The sequence below is a fragment of the Entelurus aequoreus genome, linkage group LG06 (genome assembly GCF_033978785.1).
Source record: "Entelurus aequoreus isolate RoL-2023_Sb linkage group LG06, RoL_Eaeq_v1.1, whole genome shotgun sequence".
Taxonomy (NCBI): domain Eukaryota; kingdom Metazoa; phylum Chordata; class Actinopteri; order Syngnathiformes; family Syngnathidae; genus Entelurus; species Entelurus aequoreus.
Window position 1 is genome coordinate 64,437,604 of NC_084736.1, and position 18,920 is coordinate 64,456,523.

The 18,920-nt window shown below is 38.7% G+C and overlaps 1 protein-coding gene across 1 annotated transcript in view; it reads left to right on the top strand.

Annotated features, from left to right (window-relative positions):
- The window catches only part of LOC133652450 (phosphatidylinositol transfer protein beta isoform-like), a 33,440-nt gene extending 19,094 nt beyond the window's left edge, over nt 1-14,346 (top strand). The window contains exons 9-12 of the mRNA XM_062051217.1: nt 635-745; nt 880-1,002; nt 4,989-5,045; nt 12,254-14,346. Coding sequence (XP_061907201.1) covers nt 635-745; nt 880-1,002; nt 4,989-5,036 — 282 coding nt within the window. The 3' untranslated portion in view covers nt 5,037-5,045; nt 12,254-14,346. The remainder of the gene's footprint in view (nt 1-634; nt 746-879; nt 1,003-4,988; nt 5,046-12,253) is intronic.
- The last annotated feature ends 4,574 nt before the right edge of the window (nt 14,347-18,920 follow it).

The following is an 18,920-nucleotide window of genomic DNA, read 5'->3' on the forward strand; positions in this document are numbered from 1 at the left end:
CCGGAATGAAGTGATTAATTAAACGGGTGTTCTCTGAGGCTTCTCTGGGACTGTTCTGGGGGCGAGCAGGTCCTAGGTGTTAATAATGTAACCAGCTTTGCACCACAACGCCCTTATCGCATCTCCACTTCCGTTTTATCTGCCTTCAGTGGCCACAAAGGCGTGCAAGTTGGAAACGGTGTCGCTGTCGGGGCGGAGGCAGCGAACAGGTCCCTTGATCTGGAGTTTAACCACTTTGCTCTGCCACCGCCTTTACCCTTTCCTTTCTTTTTTTCTTGTCTGCAGAGGACAGTACAGAGCACAAAATGGATTTAGAAAGTATGTTATAGATTCGGGTGCTTTTATCTTTGTACACTAAACTCCATACATAAAGCTTTTTGTAATATTTTTGTAGCTTCAAATGCTGCCAAGATTAGTCTTGAAAGGTATTCTCTTAGCTGTCTACTGTCTTTTACGATTCAATTCTCATTGGAAACTTTTTTGTCATATCGTGTGCAGCTGAGGTAGGCTTCAGCACCCCCCACGACCTCATAAGGAACAAGCGGTAGAAAATGGATGGATGGATGAATCCTGTTATTAAAACCTTTTAGGTTGAATTGATTATTTCTTGTGATTCTTTTGTTTCTGTCATCAGAAAGACATGGCTTACAAAACTGACTGCCCGAGAATGTGTGCCTACAAACTGGTCACAGTCAAGTTTAAATGGTGGGGCTTGCAGAGTAAAGTGGAGAGCTTTATCCATGAGGTAATACAATCTAAATGTATTGTCCATTTTTTTGCAACCATGTAAATATTAGAATAACAAGTATAAGAAAATGCATTTTACTCAATTTTATTTGCATGATAATTTTCATAGTAAACTCTGCAACTTACTTTCAGCAAGAAAAGAGGATCTTCACAAATTTCCACCGTCAACTTTTTTGTTGGATTGACAAGTGGGTGGAGCTGACGATGGAAGACATTCGACGAATGGAGGCAGAGACCCAGAAGGAGCTGGATGAGGCGAGTACATTGAGCTTGTGAAAAAAAAACAAAAAAAACCTTCAAGATTAACATGGCATATGATAGCCCTAAATGAGAACACTGTGTGATGATAGAAATATTCAGAAAACAGCTAATGTGAAACACTAATGAGTTTTATTTCAAATATAAATGTCACTCGTCTATCTTCACAGAAACCTTGATTGGTGGTACAGTAGAGATGGCTTGACTTGGAAGAGTTTAAATCGTTTCGGTATTTCATGATCGGAATGTTATTAAACATACAAATAGTTAATACAATTAAAACGTCATGACTGTTTTTTTAATAAACTGTCATGTTACAAGACTTATACAGTAGTTCCTCAACTTATGAGCTTAATTGATTTTTTTGACAGAGCTCTCGACTCAAAACACTTGTACTGGTGCTTGCTCCCGCCCCGCCCCCAAAGACATGTAACATGCGTTTTAAAAGAAAAACATACTTTTAGATAACACGTTGTATAAAGGCAACATAAAATGTAGTATTAAGAATTATAGTAGTTAAATGAGGTAAGTAATAATAATGGTTCTCTGTCAAACCCACACCATCATCAGCTTCTCCTTATTTACATGGTTAAAAGTCTGCCATTTGGATAGTATTTTAACATTATTTGCTGGTGTTAAACACATTTTGCTTCAGTGTGGTGCAGACTAGCAGTGATACGCTTGTTGGCAACATGCTCAGTCATGTTTTTAATAATTTCTTTGTGTATTCAATAAATATCATCCGCTTCGTCTTCTCAGCACTGTCCTTCACACTCACTTTTTTCATCCTATTGTTGGAAATCAGAGTTATGTCAATCTCTAGCTGTAAGCTAATACTAGCGAGTAAGACTCAGGGCCTCATGTTTTAGGAGTTGCGTGGATTCCCTACAAAAAATTGGTGTGCGCTCAAACCAGAAAACGCCGACTGCACAAAGTTTTAGAAGTATTAAAGTCCACGCACGCATTAATACGAGCATATTTCTTTTTTACATCCCAATCAAAATGGAATTGAGAGAACATGTTTGCCTGGCTGGGCACCAACCCTAAGCCCCATTTAAATACACAAATTATATTGAAATTAGCCATATGCCTGGGATCCCACACTCTGCCCAATCAGTATTCACCAGCAAGGAGTAGGAGGTGCTTCTTTCTGGCGTTTCCGGCGATCGAAAAAGGGTTGAGTGAAATAAAGTGTGTGAGACTGTCAATGCTGTGGAGTCAGAGGACTGCACACAGGAACAAATATGACATAAGTGGTACTACATGAGGAAGAAGGTGAAGGAGGTGGTGCATGGCCAATAAAGGTGAGGGAATCGAAGAGTAGTGCTGACCATGTTCGGAAAGATAGCTGCAATGATACGTAAAACTTTAGAAGAGGTGGGCGCACATGTGGGTGACTATGAATACCCTAATTTAATTATTTGTGTAATTTACAACAAAATGTGTTCATACAGTAGCCTGCTCGCAGTCAGAATAGAGTTTTATGTGAAAATTATATAGTATTTAGTTTGAAATCTTTCAAAATGTAATATGTCAAAAAGAGTATGAAATACTTTGACTCTTGTTTCACTACCCAATTTATTATTAGAATACTGGAGAGCTACTTGCGGTAGCAGCCACTTGACAAAAATTCGGGCCATTCCTCCATTGTCCCTGGTGCCATTAATGTGCCGCAATCCTCATAGTGGAAATTGTGAGCCCTACTGGCCAGGCTGTGCTGGAGTCACAAAAATACATTGTGACAGCAATAGGTGGCAAAATGATGTTCACTCTTAATACATCTTAACTTTGCGTATGCATGCCTAAAGGGGAACAGCACTTTTTTTTTTTTTTTTTGCCTATCATTCACAATTGCTATGTAAGACAAGAAGACATGTCTTTTTGTTGTATGCATTCTAATTCGTAATATACGGCAAGTACTAAACAGCTAACAATGAAGCTAATGGGCGTACACTATTCCGCCCAGCTTCTAAAACCTGTCAGTCATCCTCCTTATATTCAGGATAAAAAATATAAGGTTCTGGATCATCATTTGTCCCAAAGTAGTCTGTCTCTCACAATGTCTGCCATGAGTAATAGTAGTTGTTGTTGTTTTTCTTGAAGGAAAAAGCTAACTTTGATGTGTCTGTGAAATTAATATGCCGCCGTATGCTTAAAATGACTAAAATATGTAGATATTACATGGTATCAATATGCCCGTTACTACATTATGTATATACTTACAGCATGTATATAAAACGTTGATGGAGGCTTTTAGCTGTTTTTAGGGTGCTTCATAGACGGAATAGTGCGACTCCCATTTTCTCCACAGTTAGCTGAGTTTTGCGAGAGTTTATTTTAGAACGTATTAAAAACGCAAAACACGTGTGCTTGTCTCACACAAGGATTTTGAATGATAGACAAAATTCCTAAAAAAGTGCAGTCCCCCTCTAATACATGAGGCATTAGATGTTTTAGCCGGATCTTACTGTGGCATTCGCTACACCAACTCAGTGTTTCCCACAGATTGCCAATATACTTGTGGTGGGGACTGTGTCAATATGAAATCATTTTCTTATTTGGCAATTACACACACACACACGTTATTAATTTAAAATTAAGAGTGAGTTTTTGAGCAAAAGGTTTCTGTAGTTAGTCGCCATGCACATAGGAGCCTCTTTAAAGAACACATATGCATCATTGCCAAATAAAAAAATGATTTCATATTGACACAGACCCCACCACAAGTATATTGGCAATCTGTGGGAAACACTGAGTTGGTGTAGCGAATGCCACAGTAAGATCCGGCTAAAACATCTAATGCCTCATGTATTAGAGGGGGACTGCACTTTTTTAGGAATTGTGTCCATCATTCAAAATCCTTGTGTGAGACAAGCACACGTGTTTTGCGTTTTTAATACGTTCTCAAATAAACTCTCGCAAAACTCTGTGTTGTGTGTGTGTGGCCCTAAATATACTTGTGGCGACCCACCACAAATCAAAACATTTATGGGAAACTGCTACTAATGGCGGGAATACTTGTAACTCAAATTTTTGCTTGCACCTTCAAGCACAACGATTAGTTGAGACAGCTCTTATTGCAAAACACTCAAGTTGGGGAAGGGTACCACTTTGAGTGGATTAATCTAAAGTTATACCCAATTTCCACCACCAATTGCATGTGTGCTTTGTAATGACAACCAGGAGGAATAATTAACCAGACGTACACTACCGTTCAAAAGTTTGGGGTCACATTGAAATGTCCTTATTTTTGAAGGAAAAGCACTGTACTTTTCAATGAAGATAACTTTAAACTAGTCTTAACTTTAAAGAAATACACTCTATACATTGCTAATGTGGTAAATGACTATTCTAGCTGCAAATGTCTGGTTTTTGGTGCAATATCTACATAGGTGTATAGAGTCCCATTTCCAGCAACTATCACTCCAGTGTTCTAATGGTACAATGTGTTTGCTCATTGGCTCAGAAGGCTAATTGATGATTAGAAAACCCTTGTGCAATCATGTTCACACATCTGAAAACAGTTTAGCTCGTTACAGAAGCTACAAAACTGACCTTCCTTTGAGCAGATTGAGTTTCTGGAGCATCACATTTGTGGGGTCAATTAAACGCTCAAAATGGCCAGAAAAAGAGAACTTTCATCTGAAACTCGACAGTCTATTCTTGTTCTTAGAAATGAAGGCTATTCCATGCGAGAAATTGCGTGACCCCAAACTTTTGAACGGTCGTGTAACCCAGTAACATTTCCCACCATAAATTAAAAGTTGAATGTGCAAACCAGTCAGAACTTCAGAAACATTTTGTATGAATATACCATGACCCAGATTTGTTTAAGGCATTTACCCAACTTTGATTGCATGACACCTGTAAAACTAAATATTTTACTTTTAATTAACTTCAACTTGCTAAGTTGTGTCTGAGCTGCCCCCCAGGATTGCTTACATCAATGTTTGAGATGTATTGTACTTTTTGTTCCTGTCTAGATGCGCAAGAAGGGCTCGGTGCGTGGCACAAAGGCCACAGAGGAATAGCCTGGCCAGGTAGAGGCCAGACTCCCATTTTTATCTTTGGGCTCTGTGTTGCTGTAGACTTTTCTGCATTCACTCTTTTGGTGGTGTTAAAATACTTTGTTTTCCACCCACTCAAATTGCACACACCTGTCACCCACCTTTTAATAGCGCACCCTAAATTGTTTTTTTTGCCACGGATTAGACCAGTTTGCAGAATGGTCCATTGAAAATCGCATTTGTACAAGCGTATGTTGACTGGATAAGCTTGTTAGTGACGTGCCTCTGGATATTTTCAGTACGTCTCTGTTGACCTTTTCCACAGTCATGCATGAACATTGAAAGAAGCCCTGCCTTTTTAAAGTTAGTTAAAGACCAAATGCCGGATCAAGCTTAGTACCCACAATCCTCAGCAAAAATACACGTTTGAGGAGTAAATCACATGCTTCTAATTTCTGTGAATCACATTCTCTGTGAAACCTTAGCCACTGATTTTTTTTTAGAACTTTTGGCCATAAAAGGGGAAAAATGTATGAATCCAAGCTGTGCAGGGCTGGGCTGGCCTGGCCTAGACTAAATGAGCCACGCTCAAATATTCTCTGCTGTCTAACAGCATAAAGCATTGTCCCAGCATGTGGTTCCCATTTTCCCTTCTAGGAAAGAAAATGTTGGTTAGCATCAAAGATGACCGTAGTGTGGACATGGTCATAGTTGCTTGAATGATGCTAGCGTGTGATGCTACCTCATAGACAATATTCAATTTCTAGACAGCATTGGGCGAATGACAACCTCACCTCAGACATCAACAAACGGTGCCTCCTGACCAAAATAGTCGTTTTGTGCACACCAATGTGCAATGGTTCTGTCAGACTAGAAGGAAAGAAGCGAAGGCCAAAGGAGCAGTTCTCTTCAGGATGGCTCCTTTTTCCTCATTAACATACAAATGGAATTCTGCCTTTGAAAAAGCGTCTGAGCAGTGATTGAGTGAAAGAGGAGAGAAGATTTGGGGGAGGATGGAAGGAGGAGGCTGAATCCTTATGTCGTTTTATCCGATCTGTCTGCTCTTCTGTTTATATCCACAGTTGGTTTGAACTGTTCCATTAACGTCTTCAGCTATCAGATTCTACCACTAATTGGCTTTCCGAAGCCATCAACCTCAGTGTGGGAGAATCTGAAATAGATGCTCTTTATCTACCTAGAAAATAAACAAGATGCTTGATCAGTAATGTTTGGCTAGATTAATACACTTTATGAAAGTTTTTTTACACTAATTAAAACTTCATGCAGCCACATTTGAAAGATCGACCCACAAGCCAAGCATTTAAAAAAAAAAAAAAAAAACTGCGGAGACTGGCATTAGTAGGTGACAAGCGTGAAGGCCAAACAAAAATCTTGGGCTGTCGAGTAATTATTATTCAATATAATTAATAATTGTGTAAATATTGTCATTTTAAAGCATATATATTTTGTTAAAGCTTTAATGTTAACAGAAGATTGCCTGTGGTGGTGGTATATTTTTGGTTTAAAAATATAACTGAGCAAGTTGCATAAGTTTCAAAGACTTTAGTAAAATGTGTTTTTAAAATATTTATGGTTTGACCTGGCCAATAACAAATTTTGCTGGACAATATATTGACCTTCAAATTATTGCTGATAAACAATATTATTGTCAACACTGACATTAATTTAACCACTGATGTAATAATACATATAAATAATTTTAAGTATACCCTTTCAAATGCAATACACTAATTTTCTCATATTTTAACTGTGTCATTGAAATGTAAACTTTAAATATCCAAGTTAAATAAAACAATAATAATAATAAAAAATGTAAAAACGTGTCACTTTGTTGAACGTGCTCAAAGTACTTATTCACACACTAAAACATTTTAACCAAGTTGTATCTATTCTGTTTTAATAACTAAAATACATTGACACACAATATACTTTCTTGGCAAAGGAAACATGACATATTGTTCTGGCTTCAAAAGAGCTATATTATTTTTAAATGTATGTTTAAATATGTTTATCTTCTTTCTCAGGGCATTCAATCGATCGAAACTGGACTGTTTGGTTTGTTTTAGAAGACGTTTAACCATCCAAGTAAGCTTCATCAGTTCATACTCATAGACTTGGATTCGTCAGATCTAGTCTAGACTTTGCTGCATTCACTCTTTTGGTGGTGTTGAATACTGTGTTTCCCACAGGTCTGACCAATCTTAGTCTAAGATTAGATCTGACTAATCTAAATCTATGAGTATGAGCTGATGAAGCTTACTTGGATGAGAGGTGAAACGTCTTCTCAGACAAACCAAACAGTCCAGTTGCGATTGATTCAATGCCCTTGGATTACAATGACCTGGATGAATGAGAATAACCATAGACGTTTATCTTCTGTCATTTTAACTTGTACACATTTAATAATGTGTTTTTTTTTAATGAATGTAAATTGGGTGATCACTTTGTTTCACTTCCAGTTTATGACGTCAGGCGAGTTCACTTCCTTTTGAACGCATTGTCTTTTTCAACTCGACACTGTCGTGTATACATCGATCACTTTGTGTAAAGACAGCACAACCTTGATGTTTAATGTGAATATTGTATCTTAGTTGTTTAGACAGCAATGTGTTCGTACAAGTTTAGATTGGAGTATGACATCTCTTAATGGGGAAACACACAGTTGTCTCTAAGTTTAGATTGGGGTATGACCTTTCTTAATCGGGGAAAATGCAGTTGTCTCTTATTTTTATGTTAGCATTTAAACTAGCTAGCAAGCTAACACTAGTCCATCCATCCATCCATCCATTTTCTACCTCTTGTCCATTTCGGGGTCACGGGGATGCTGGAGCCTATCCCACCTGCACTCAGGCAGAAAGTGGGATACACCCTGGACAAGTTGCCACCTCATCGCAGGGCCAAGACAGACAACATTCACACTCACATTCACACACTGTTGACAATCAACCTATCCCCAGGTGCATGTCTTTGGAGGTCGTTTAATAATCTTATCAAAGTGTGGTTATCAATCACGGTTTTTTGATCATTAAAATGTAATACGGTAATACTAACCGTCAGGAGTTTTACAGCGGTTATCATTTATGTGCATGTAGTACTAATGCCCATAGCTGCTCGATGCTAAGAGTGACCGCTCCTGCAGCCCGTAAACACGCATGCACATGCCGATTTATTGAGCCTGGCTAGGTTACAGAGTTCATTTTCATTCATTATTAAATTAATTGACTTCTCGAATATCGGCCCAGGTATGTCCATGTCTGTGTAGACATTAAGGGTGCAACAGTTCAGGGAGCCCCTCGGTTTTTTGAGCCATGGTTTGGTTACGTTTTTAGGTATAAAACTTTTTTCCTCAAAATTCTATATTTTGTTTGTCAGCAAAAACTGCATTCTGCAGTAAAGTATCAGTGACAGTATATTAGGGAAGTAATGATAAAGGATGATGATGATAACCTTGGTAAAAGTTCCGACGGTTAGTATTACCTTTTTTAAAATAAAATTATTGAAAAACCTTGATTGATAACTGCACTTTAATGAACTCACGGTTTGACTGGCGCCAGCTCGCTAGCTTAAATGCTAACATGAAAACAAGAGACATTAAATGACATACTCCAATCTAAACTTGTATAAACACATTGCTGTCTGATCAACTAAGATATTTAATTATTCACATTGAACTTGCAAGCTGTGCTGCTCTCTTAGGAATGAGTGATCGTTCTTTACTCTGAAGAAAAGAGACAGAAGTGTTTTTACGGTACGTTCAAGGACTGCTGAACAGAGTAGGAGGCTGCAGCGCTTGCCAGCATTAATAAATCAAATTCTATTTTTTATGTGCTTTTCATTTAAATAAATCTAAGTGCTACAGGACAAACTAATATTTAAAGGGGAACTGCATTTTGGGGGGAATTTTGCCTATCATTCACGATACTTATGAGAGACAAGACAAAAGGTTATTTGTTTTTTTCCATTTCTAACTTTCAAAAATCGGCTCATTCTATGTGGCTAGTAGCTATGTAGCTAATTGGAGCAATCATTTCTACCTCTAAATCACTTTAAAAATGTATTCAAAAAAATGCCAACAATGCTTCAGTTCTGTAACCTGTATAATAAAACGTACCTGTTTAACTAAGCTGTTGCAACATTATTGTTAGAGCGAACACGGAGGAACTTTTTTTTTTCTAGCGTAACGCATAGGCGTGCTACGGTATTAGCTGTAAAAGCTAACTACGGAAAGAGATAAGCTAGCTTCCACGTCAGCAGGTAACGCGTTTGAGTTTGTAATGCACAACACAATGCGATCGAAAAACATGAACAATCATATTACAATATCTGTAAAGTCTTAGCCCACATTTCATGTTTTGTTTTTACACACTAGCTCGACAACATATGCACTGTATTGTACGGTGACGTGCTGCATATGATGAATTATTCGATGGAAAGGTGTCCGTTTCCAGTTGCTTTGGGCACTCCGATTGTTTGGCATATCTTCGCTCAAAAGTTCCAGATTTGCAGTGTGATCAAATCGCACCGACCTCACTCTTTGGGCTTTCTTCTGCTCCGACGTTTCACCCTCTTCTTTGTGTTTGCTTCTAGAAGCAGCAGAAAATAAGGTTGTAAATCCTAATTTGTCCAAAAATAGTCATCTTCATTGTGTATTACCAAGTCTGCCATGATTACAGCACGCTCGCGTGTTTGTTTGCGGAAATAGGAAAACACAGTAGATGCCGGAAGTTGGATGTGCGCTGCTATGGAAGCAGAAATAAATGCGCCAGAAAAGCAAGTGCCGCTATTGATTAAAATGACCAAAATATGGTAAATATTGTACATATTATGAACATGTCTGGCACTACATTATGGACCACAATGGAAACAACATTTTGGCTTTTTGTGCCATCGGTTTGCCTTTTTAAAGCATTACATGGATTCAATTCCTTAAGATGTCAATCAATCAATCAATATATAGACTTGCAGTGTGTATATAAAACATTGATGGAGGGTTTTGAAGGCTACAGCGGTGACTCCCATTAGCCGCATCTTTCAAGCATTATCTTTAAAATCCCCCCAAAAAAGGGTGTTCTTGTCTCTCATTATGATTGTGAACAATAGGAACAATTCCCAAAAAAGTGCAGTTCAAAACAAAGCCTAGCCATTAATAAAGATACAATACCAAGACTAAAACACTGTTAGTGAAACATAAGAAATCCAAAACATGAAAAATAGTGGGTTTTCTATCATATTAGTTATTCAAAACAATTACTTGGTCAAAAAAATTGTGTGTGTATAGGTACTTTCTAATAAGCATGATCATTTTGGTCACGGTAACCGTGACATGTTTTCATATTGTTACATCACTACTGTATACTGAATATTAGACTTTTTCTTCAAGTTAATAGTTACTAAACAACACGTTCAAATGGTAGATTGCCTCTTATTCCTTTACACTTGTATACATCAGTGCTTCCCACCAGTGGTTTTTCAAGCGATGACCCCAATTGTTGACTTCTTTTAAAAACTCAAACAATTTATATTTAATGAAAATCCATTGATGTGCCGTTTAAACGTGAGTTAGTGTAAAATAATGTGCCAACACAAAAACTAGTTAAAGGCCTATTGAAACCCACTATTACCGAGTATGCAGTCTGATAGTTTATATATCAATGATGAAATCTTAACATTGCAACACATGCCAATACGGCCGGGTTAACTTATAAAGTGCAATTTTAAATTTCCCGGGAAATATCCGGCTGAAAACGTCTCGGTATGATGACGTTTGCGCGTGACGTCACGGATTGAGCGGAAGTATTGGGACACAAACAGCTCTGTTTTCATCTCAAAATTCCACAGTATTCTGTACATCTGTGTTGGTGAATCTTTTGCAATTTGTTTAATGGACAATGAAGACAGCAAAGAAGAAAGCTGTAGGTGGGATCGGTGTATTAGCAGCTGGCTACAGCAACACAACCAGGAGGACTTTGAGTTGGATAGCAGACGCGCTACCGTGAGTACGCAGCTTTGGCTTCCAAACATTTGATCGCTTGCCCGTCCGTGCGTGCCGCTATGTGCATGTCACGTACGTAACTTTGGGGAAATATATGTGCTGTATGAACTTTGCGGAAGTGAACGGTACTTTGGGCTGTGGGATTGAGTGTGTTGTGCGGGTGTTTGAGTTGTATTGGTGGGTTATATGGACGGGAGGGGGGAGATGTTTGTTATGCGCAATTAATTTGTGGCATATTAAATATAAGCCTGGTTGTGTTGTGGCTAATAAAGTATATATATGTCTTCTGTTTATTTACTGTTTTAGTCATTCCCAGCTGAATATCAGGTCCCACCCGCCTCTCACAGCATCTTCCCTATCTGAATCGCTTCCACTGCCCTCTAATCCTTCACTCTCACTTTCCTCATCCACAAATCTTTCATCCTCGCTCAAATTAATGGGGTAATCGTCGCTTTCCCGGTCCGAATCGCTCACGCTGCTGGCGTCCATGATTGAAAACAATGTGCAGATGTGAGGAGCTCTTCAACCTGTGAAGTCACGCTACTTCCGGTACAGGCAAGGCTTTTTTTATCAGCGACCAAAAGTTGCGAACTTTATCGTCGATGTTCTCTACTAAATCCTTTCAGCAAAAATATGGCAATATCGCGAAATTATCAAGTATGACACATAGAATGGATCTGCTATCCCTGTTTAAATAAGAAAATCTCATTTCAGTAGGCCTTTAAATAAATCGTTTCAGGAACAAAAATTTGTATCCACAAATCAAAAATGGTCTAAAGAAGAGGTGTATGTAGAGTTTGAGTACCGTACATGTTATATCTGAAGTGTCTAATCATGGCAAACGCATAAAAGAAGTTTGATTTCTAAAATATTTTGATATACGTCGTAAGTTTATTCTCCCAGTCCGGACCAATAGTTCAGTCAGTCATTCGGTGCCTGCGAGTCCGCATTGAGGGCAGAACTTCCACGCTTTCTCTGGCGAGGTGCTTTGAAATGAAGTCGCTGCTTCTTCAAAATGTTTCAACATCCATGCTAGTGTTGTTCATATTTCTTCCAAGGCTGTGAGGGGGAAGAAGCTCAACAGTGGAGGGACTTAACATTGTGAGGGGGGTCCATAATACGTATTGTCCCGTACAGTTTGGTATTTTCACGAGTGGACATGGCTTCACTTACACTCAACCTGTTTAACTTGCGTAACCTAACAAACTCTCTTTCTGCTTCCCCACAGCTCCGCAGTAGAGGTGAAGTAAGAGGAACAAGTGCTGCCGATGACTAAAGCCGCAAAGAGTTTTTAGACTGCCACGATGGTGGCTGCTAAAGGCGCTCCTTCTGTGGCACTTTTTTTTTTTTTTTACTCTTATCACTTAAAGCACGAGGTCCTGCAATCCATAGAGCAGATGCCCATCTTGCACCCAATCTATCATGTGAGGAATTGATTACTAGGCCCCACCACAATCTTCACTGACTTCATTTAGATTTCCCCGACCTGCCGGATGGATAGGAAAATGAACATTTTGATCAAGATACATTTCAGAGCAGCAAATTTATCTGTTAAAACTTCCATTGGCAGAAGCTGGACCAAATATTTTCTCAATATTCTGTTGGCTTTTTGTCTGTTTTTAGCCCCAAAAACATTCCTCGTACAGTCTGGTTTAACACTTTGGCTCAAAAAGATACCTCCTTCGCGCGAGTATATTTGTGCGCCATACTCGTGTTCCTTCCTGCGCCCCCCCCCCCACAGTCTCCATTAAGAGATTACTCGCCGCCTTTTCACCTCAGCCTGTCGTAATCCCTCCATCAAGCCACCTATCCACCAGCGCTGCATCTAATTAACACTGACAATCATGCCTGTGCGGGTCTTTACACATGCATGCAGATGACACATCTAAAACGGGCACCAGCAGACGTGCACTCACTCACAGGTGCACATGCCTTTGCAGTGACTGAACCTGGGCAGATCCCCGCATGCTTGATCAGCCAGTCGATGTTAATTCGGACGCGTTTATTCCCCCCCGTTCACATTTCCCACGCACTCCTTACTCACAGCCAGCATGCAACATGGCATTAGGGGGAAATAACTTACCCAGTGCACCTCAGCTCGGTGTGTCTTCCTCATTCTCGGTGCTTTGTCAGTGCTCAATCAAAACCAGTGCTACCTGTGGCTCGACTCCACCTCTGGACCTGTTTTAACCTATCTCAACTACTGTAATGCTCGCTTTAGCTACCTCCCTCTTTTCTGACCTACCATTTCACTGGCGCCTAAAAGTTGGCACTTGTTGCAGGGCTCTATGTTGTGATATCATAACTTTATTATATCCTCTTTTGTGTGTCACGTCTCTACAGCTCGACCAACTATTTGATGGGCATGCCATATTTTAATGAGCCCTGACTTTCAACTTCACGGTGCACGTTCAGTGCTGTACAGTCGTTCTAATCTGGTAAGGATTGTCATTCTGAATCATCCGTAGTATTACCTGTTCATTTCACTGTTTGTTTTTTTGTGTCTTCATTAGAAGCGTATACATTTCATTGTAGTTAAGTCCTACACGTTCAGTCCAAAGAGTGTTAATTCACTTGTTTACATGCAGCTGGTAAAGTAGGACAATAAGGCAGCACTGAAAAACTGTCTTCAATATCATATATTCATTTCTTTTTGCCACTTGCAGTAGGAAGGGGATTCATATGGTCCCATTTGTCGCAGTTTACCAGACACATGAAAAGTGACGAATTAGGGGGTTCGCTATCCTGTAGAATGTTCAATATCTGAAAATGTGCTTTGTGGCAATTCCAATTTTGACCACAGTGTTAGTTGCTAGCAGAGTGCATTGCAAAATGATTAACCCCCGCTCTTCCTATCACGCGAGATCCACCCAGGAATAGAGCCATATGAATCGCTTCCGTACTGTATTTGCCTTAATTGGAAATTAAGTATTACATTTGCAATTTGGTGCGAAGTGATTAAATAGTTTGTGCCTTTTTAAACAACTGGATAAATGATATATGATTTGTCGGATTGTGTCCGTAATTGCTGCAGAAATGTACATTTCCACGTCTGTCTCAGTGACTCCTGCTAAAGAGCTTTTGGAAAGAGTGCTTTCTTGCTACAACGATATTATCCTGCCCTGAATTATACAAACTGTAAAGAATTCAAATGCAAACTGCTTGCTTTTTTTTTTTTTTAGATATTTAGATTTTGAAAATCAGGGGAACACTGTAATGAATGTATCAAATGTTGTGCCTTTTCTGCCTGGAGATTCTTAAGTGTGACATAAGTGTACCTGTCTTATCTAAATATGGAATAAATTTTGAGAAAAAGATTTAGGCTCGCTTGAACGTTTGTCAATTAGTCTCATCGTAGCAGGACCAAGTAGCTTGTGGATTGGTCAAGGTCCTGTTTCTCAAATATGTTTAAATCTGTGTGCTATTAGAAATGTGACGCCGAACTTGGGGAAAAAATACCTGCAGCTGCAGGAAAAGTCACAAAATAACAAGAGAGTTGGTTTTAAAGAACAGGAAAGACCGTCTGTCTGCCAGCTGCGATATTGGCCTTTTGTTATTGTTTGCAAAGACGAGTCTTGTTCTGCTGAAAGGAAACCGGTTCTTGCTGACCTACAAGGAGCTAATAGTGCTGTTTCTAAAAGCGGAGATGGGCAGACGTGCCCACGCACCACCTGCTACTTAGCTAATCCCAATATTCTGTAGGCACTTAGCCATAATCGTGTGGTTTTTATTCTATTTCTAAGAAAATTAGTTGGGGAAAATACCTTTTCTCAAGATGGATTCTTGGTAGCCAGAAAAGCAGTATTACTATTGTAGTAGTTTATTAAGGTTCTGTGAAGTAGCTCTTAACTCAAACACTTGTATCTCATATCAATGTCTCTCTTTGAAATGAATTGAAGTCCATTTAATCACTGCTTGGCACAAAACAGCACAATTTTGACACTTGTCTTAATATAAAAAAATAAATAAAATTAAAAGTTTTAAATAAGAAACCTTCAATAAAAACAATACAGAAGAACACCGGTGTCAAACTCAAGTATTCCTTCTTTCTATAAAAACAATACAAAAGAACACCGGTGTCAAACAAGTATCCTTCTTTCTATTGCCAGAAAAAATACCGTATTTTTCGGATCTATAAGTCGCAGTTTTTTTCATAGTTTGGCCGGGGTTGCGACTTATACTCAGGAGCAACTTATGTGTGAAATTATTAACACATTACCGTAAAATATCAAATATTATTTAGCTCATTCACGTAAGAGACTAGACGTATAAGATTTCATGGGATTTAGCGATTAGGAGTGACAGATTGTTTGGTAAACGTATAGCATGTTCTATATGTTATAGTTATTTGAATGACTCTTACCATAATATGTTACGTTAACATACCAGGCACGTTCTCAGTTGGTTATTTATGCGTCATATAACGTACACTTATTCAGCCTGTTGTTCACTATTCTTTATTTATTTTAAATTGCCTTTCAAATGTCTATTCTTGGTGTTGGGTTTTATCAAATACATTTCCCCAAAAAATGTGACTTATACTCCAGTGCGACTTATATATGTTTTTTTCTTCTTTATTATGCATTTTCGGCAGGTGCGACTTATACTCCGAAAAATACGGTACATGTAATACATGCAATTGCATGTTTTTGAACTTCAGTTTTTAATAATGCAAGATGTATACTATCATGTTTAAAAAAAAAAAAGTTTTAAAATAAAACATAATATCCGCTTGACTTATGATTTCAAAGCAAGTTAATCATTAAATTGTACACTGTAAAAAAAAAAAAAAAAGGCAATAGATATTGCGGTAACAAACTGGCACATCGGTTGCCAGAATTTTACTGTAAAAAAAAAAAAAAAGGGTAGCGTTTTTCCATTTACTGTAATATTCTGTAAAATATGTTTTTACGGTGTATGTGGGAAAGAAACAAATACATAGTCATGGCCAAAAATATTGGCACCCCTGCATTTCTGTCAGATAAAGCACCACTTCTCCCAGAAAATTGTTGAAATTACAAATGCTTTGGTATTCACATGTTTATTTCAGGAACATTTAGATCTCTGGAGAGGGACTTGCAGCCTTGAGATTGTCCACAATCTTGGTTTTCAAATCTTCTGAGTGTTCTTTGCTCTTCTTTCTTTTTCTCCATGCTCAGTGTGGTACACACAGCACAAAGGTTGAGTCAACTTTTCTCCATTTTAACTGGCTGCAAGTGTGATTTCTATATTGCCAGCACCTGTTACTTGCTACAGGTGAGTTTAATTACAAATTAAAGGAAGCATCACATGCTTAGAATACAACTATTTCTTACAATTTTGGAAAGGCGCCAATAATTTTTTCCAGTCCATTTTTGGAGTTTTGGAGTTTTTTTTGGTGTTGTTCCAAAGAAAATAAGATAAATAAACCTGGGAATACCAAAGCATTTGTAATTTCAACAATTTTCTGGGAGAAGTGCTGCATTATCTGACAGAAATGCAGTTATACAATTATATTCATAAATTATTCACGATTACAAGTGGCCTTCTGAGGGAAACCATAACTGTGATGTGGCCCTCAAACAAAATGAATTTGACACCCCTGCAATAAAATGAAAACAATACAATAGAATGTACAGTGAACAACTACAATAGTTTTATGAAGTAATGTAACAATTGCAACATGTCTATGGTTTCCCTTCCAGCTGCTTCGCCTTCAAACACACCATCAGCAGCTTCTCTATATTTGATAGGGCTGTGAATCTTTGGGTGTCCCACGATTCGATTCAAAATCGATTCTTGGGGTCACGACTCGATTCAAAATCGATTTTTTTTCAATTCAACACGATTCTCGATTCAAAAACGATTTTTATTTTTTTTAATGAAAACAATACACAACAATACCATAATAATGCAATACAATTTCAAAACCAAACCCGACCCAGCAACATTCAGAATAGCAATAAACAGAGCAATTGAGGACAGACAAACATGACACGGAACAATCTAAAAGTAGTGAGACAAAAAGGAGTATTATCAACAACAGTATCAATATTAGTAACAATTTCAACATAGCAGTGATTAAAAATCCCTCATTGATATTATCATTACAAACATTAATAAAAAAAAAAAAAGAATAGTGTCACAGTGGCTTACACTTGCATCACATCGCATAAACTTGACAACACATTGTGTCCAATATTTTCCACAATGATATAATAAGTCATATTTTGGTTCATTTAATAGTTAAATAGTTTCTATGGTTTCCCTTCCAGCTGCTTCGCCTTCAAACACACTATCAGCAGCTTCTCTATATTTTCATGGATAAATAGATGTCGTTTAAGACATTTTAACATCCTTGGCTGGCGTTGGACTCCTTCTGCTTCAGTGCGGTGCAGACTCGCAGTGCTTCATCAAGGTGGCGACACGCACGGCCATATTTTGGTTGATTTCTTGCTTTAATTCAATGAATATGATCCGTTTCTTCTTAACACTGTCCTTCACGCTCCCTTTCATCCTTCCCATGGTTTGAAAAAATAAAAATAAAGTTATGGCCATATTTTAGTTGTGAGCTAATACTAGGGAGTAAGACCAGGGGCCGTACTTATCAAGCTTCTTAGAATTACTCCTAAGAAGTCTGCTAAGAGTTGACTTAAGAGTAAATAAATTCTTCGCTGAAAGCTGCACTTAAAAGTTAGTTATCAAGCGTCTTACTCACACTTTCAGCGAAGTGTAGGACTGAATCTTAAGTGTCACACTCAGAGCTGAATTACGATATTACTATGTGCCGTAAACGGAATTTTAGGTGACGTCATTTCTGTGTCCATAGAAATGACCAATCACGGAAGGGAATCCGTTGTCTAAGAATAAAGAAATATCTTGGAAATATTTAAGTGGACAATGGGAGTGTATATTTTGACAATAAACTACAAAATAATACAAAACAAACTAGTCCCCACCGGCACTCACGCTACCGCTCCCTCTCTTCTATCGCCCACACACTCACTGACGTCACTCACCTCACGGCCACACACATACGATACTGTCATAACATTTTCTTTCCAATTCATTAATTAGGCAACTAATTTGAAACTGGTGTGGGTGGCTCTATATATACTAGCCCACTGCAGACACATGCAGAAATCAACAAGGAATCGAAAAGTATTAAATCTGTGACAAAAATAATATCCGCTCTGTCTAAACGATACCGTTTGATCAGCTGCTCGTCATCAAAAAAAAAACCAACATTGTTCCGTTCCCTGAACGTTCGCGCGCGTCTCTCTCGCCTCAGTGCCATCCCCTGCTGGCAACTCCTAACCACTTAAGACATCTCTGAAGGTCTCTTTAATATCGTGGAGAGTAGGAGTGATTCTTAGACTTAAGAACGTTGATAAAAAGCTTTTATTCTTAAGTTTGAGAGTAGGACTAAATTTCGCAAATTCTCAGGACTTAAGTGTAAAATGGCACTCTAAGAAGCTCGATAAGTACGGCCCCAGATGTTTTGGGCACTCTGTGACGTTTGCTACGCCGTCGGCGGGGATGCTTGTAACGCCAAGTTTTGATTAAGAGTAGACCGCTCTTATCTCAACATCAATCAATCAACGTTTATTTATATAGCCCTAAATCACGAGTGTCTCAAAGGGCTGCACAAGCCACAACGACATCCTCAGCTCAGATCCCACATTAGGGCAAGGGGAAAAACTCAACCCAATGGGATACAATGAGAAACCTTGGAGGGGATCGCAGATGTGGGGATCCCCCAGACCCTGGGCGACCGGTTCAGTGGATCTAGCAGAGACGTCCCCAACTGATGCACAGATGAGTGGTCCACCTCGGGTCCCGACGTTGAACAGCTAGCGCATCATCTGTGGTCACCTAATAACCTCTCCATGCAGGAGAATGGGGCAGAGTAGAAA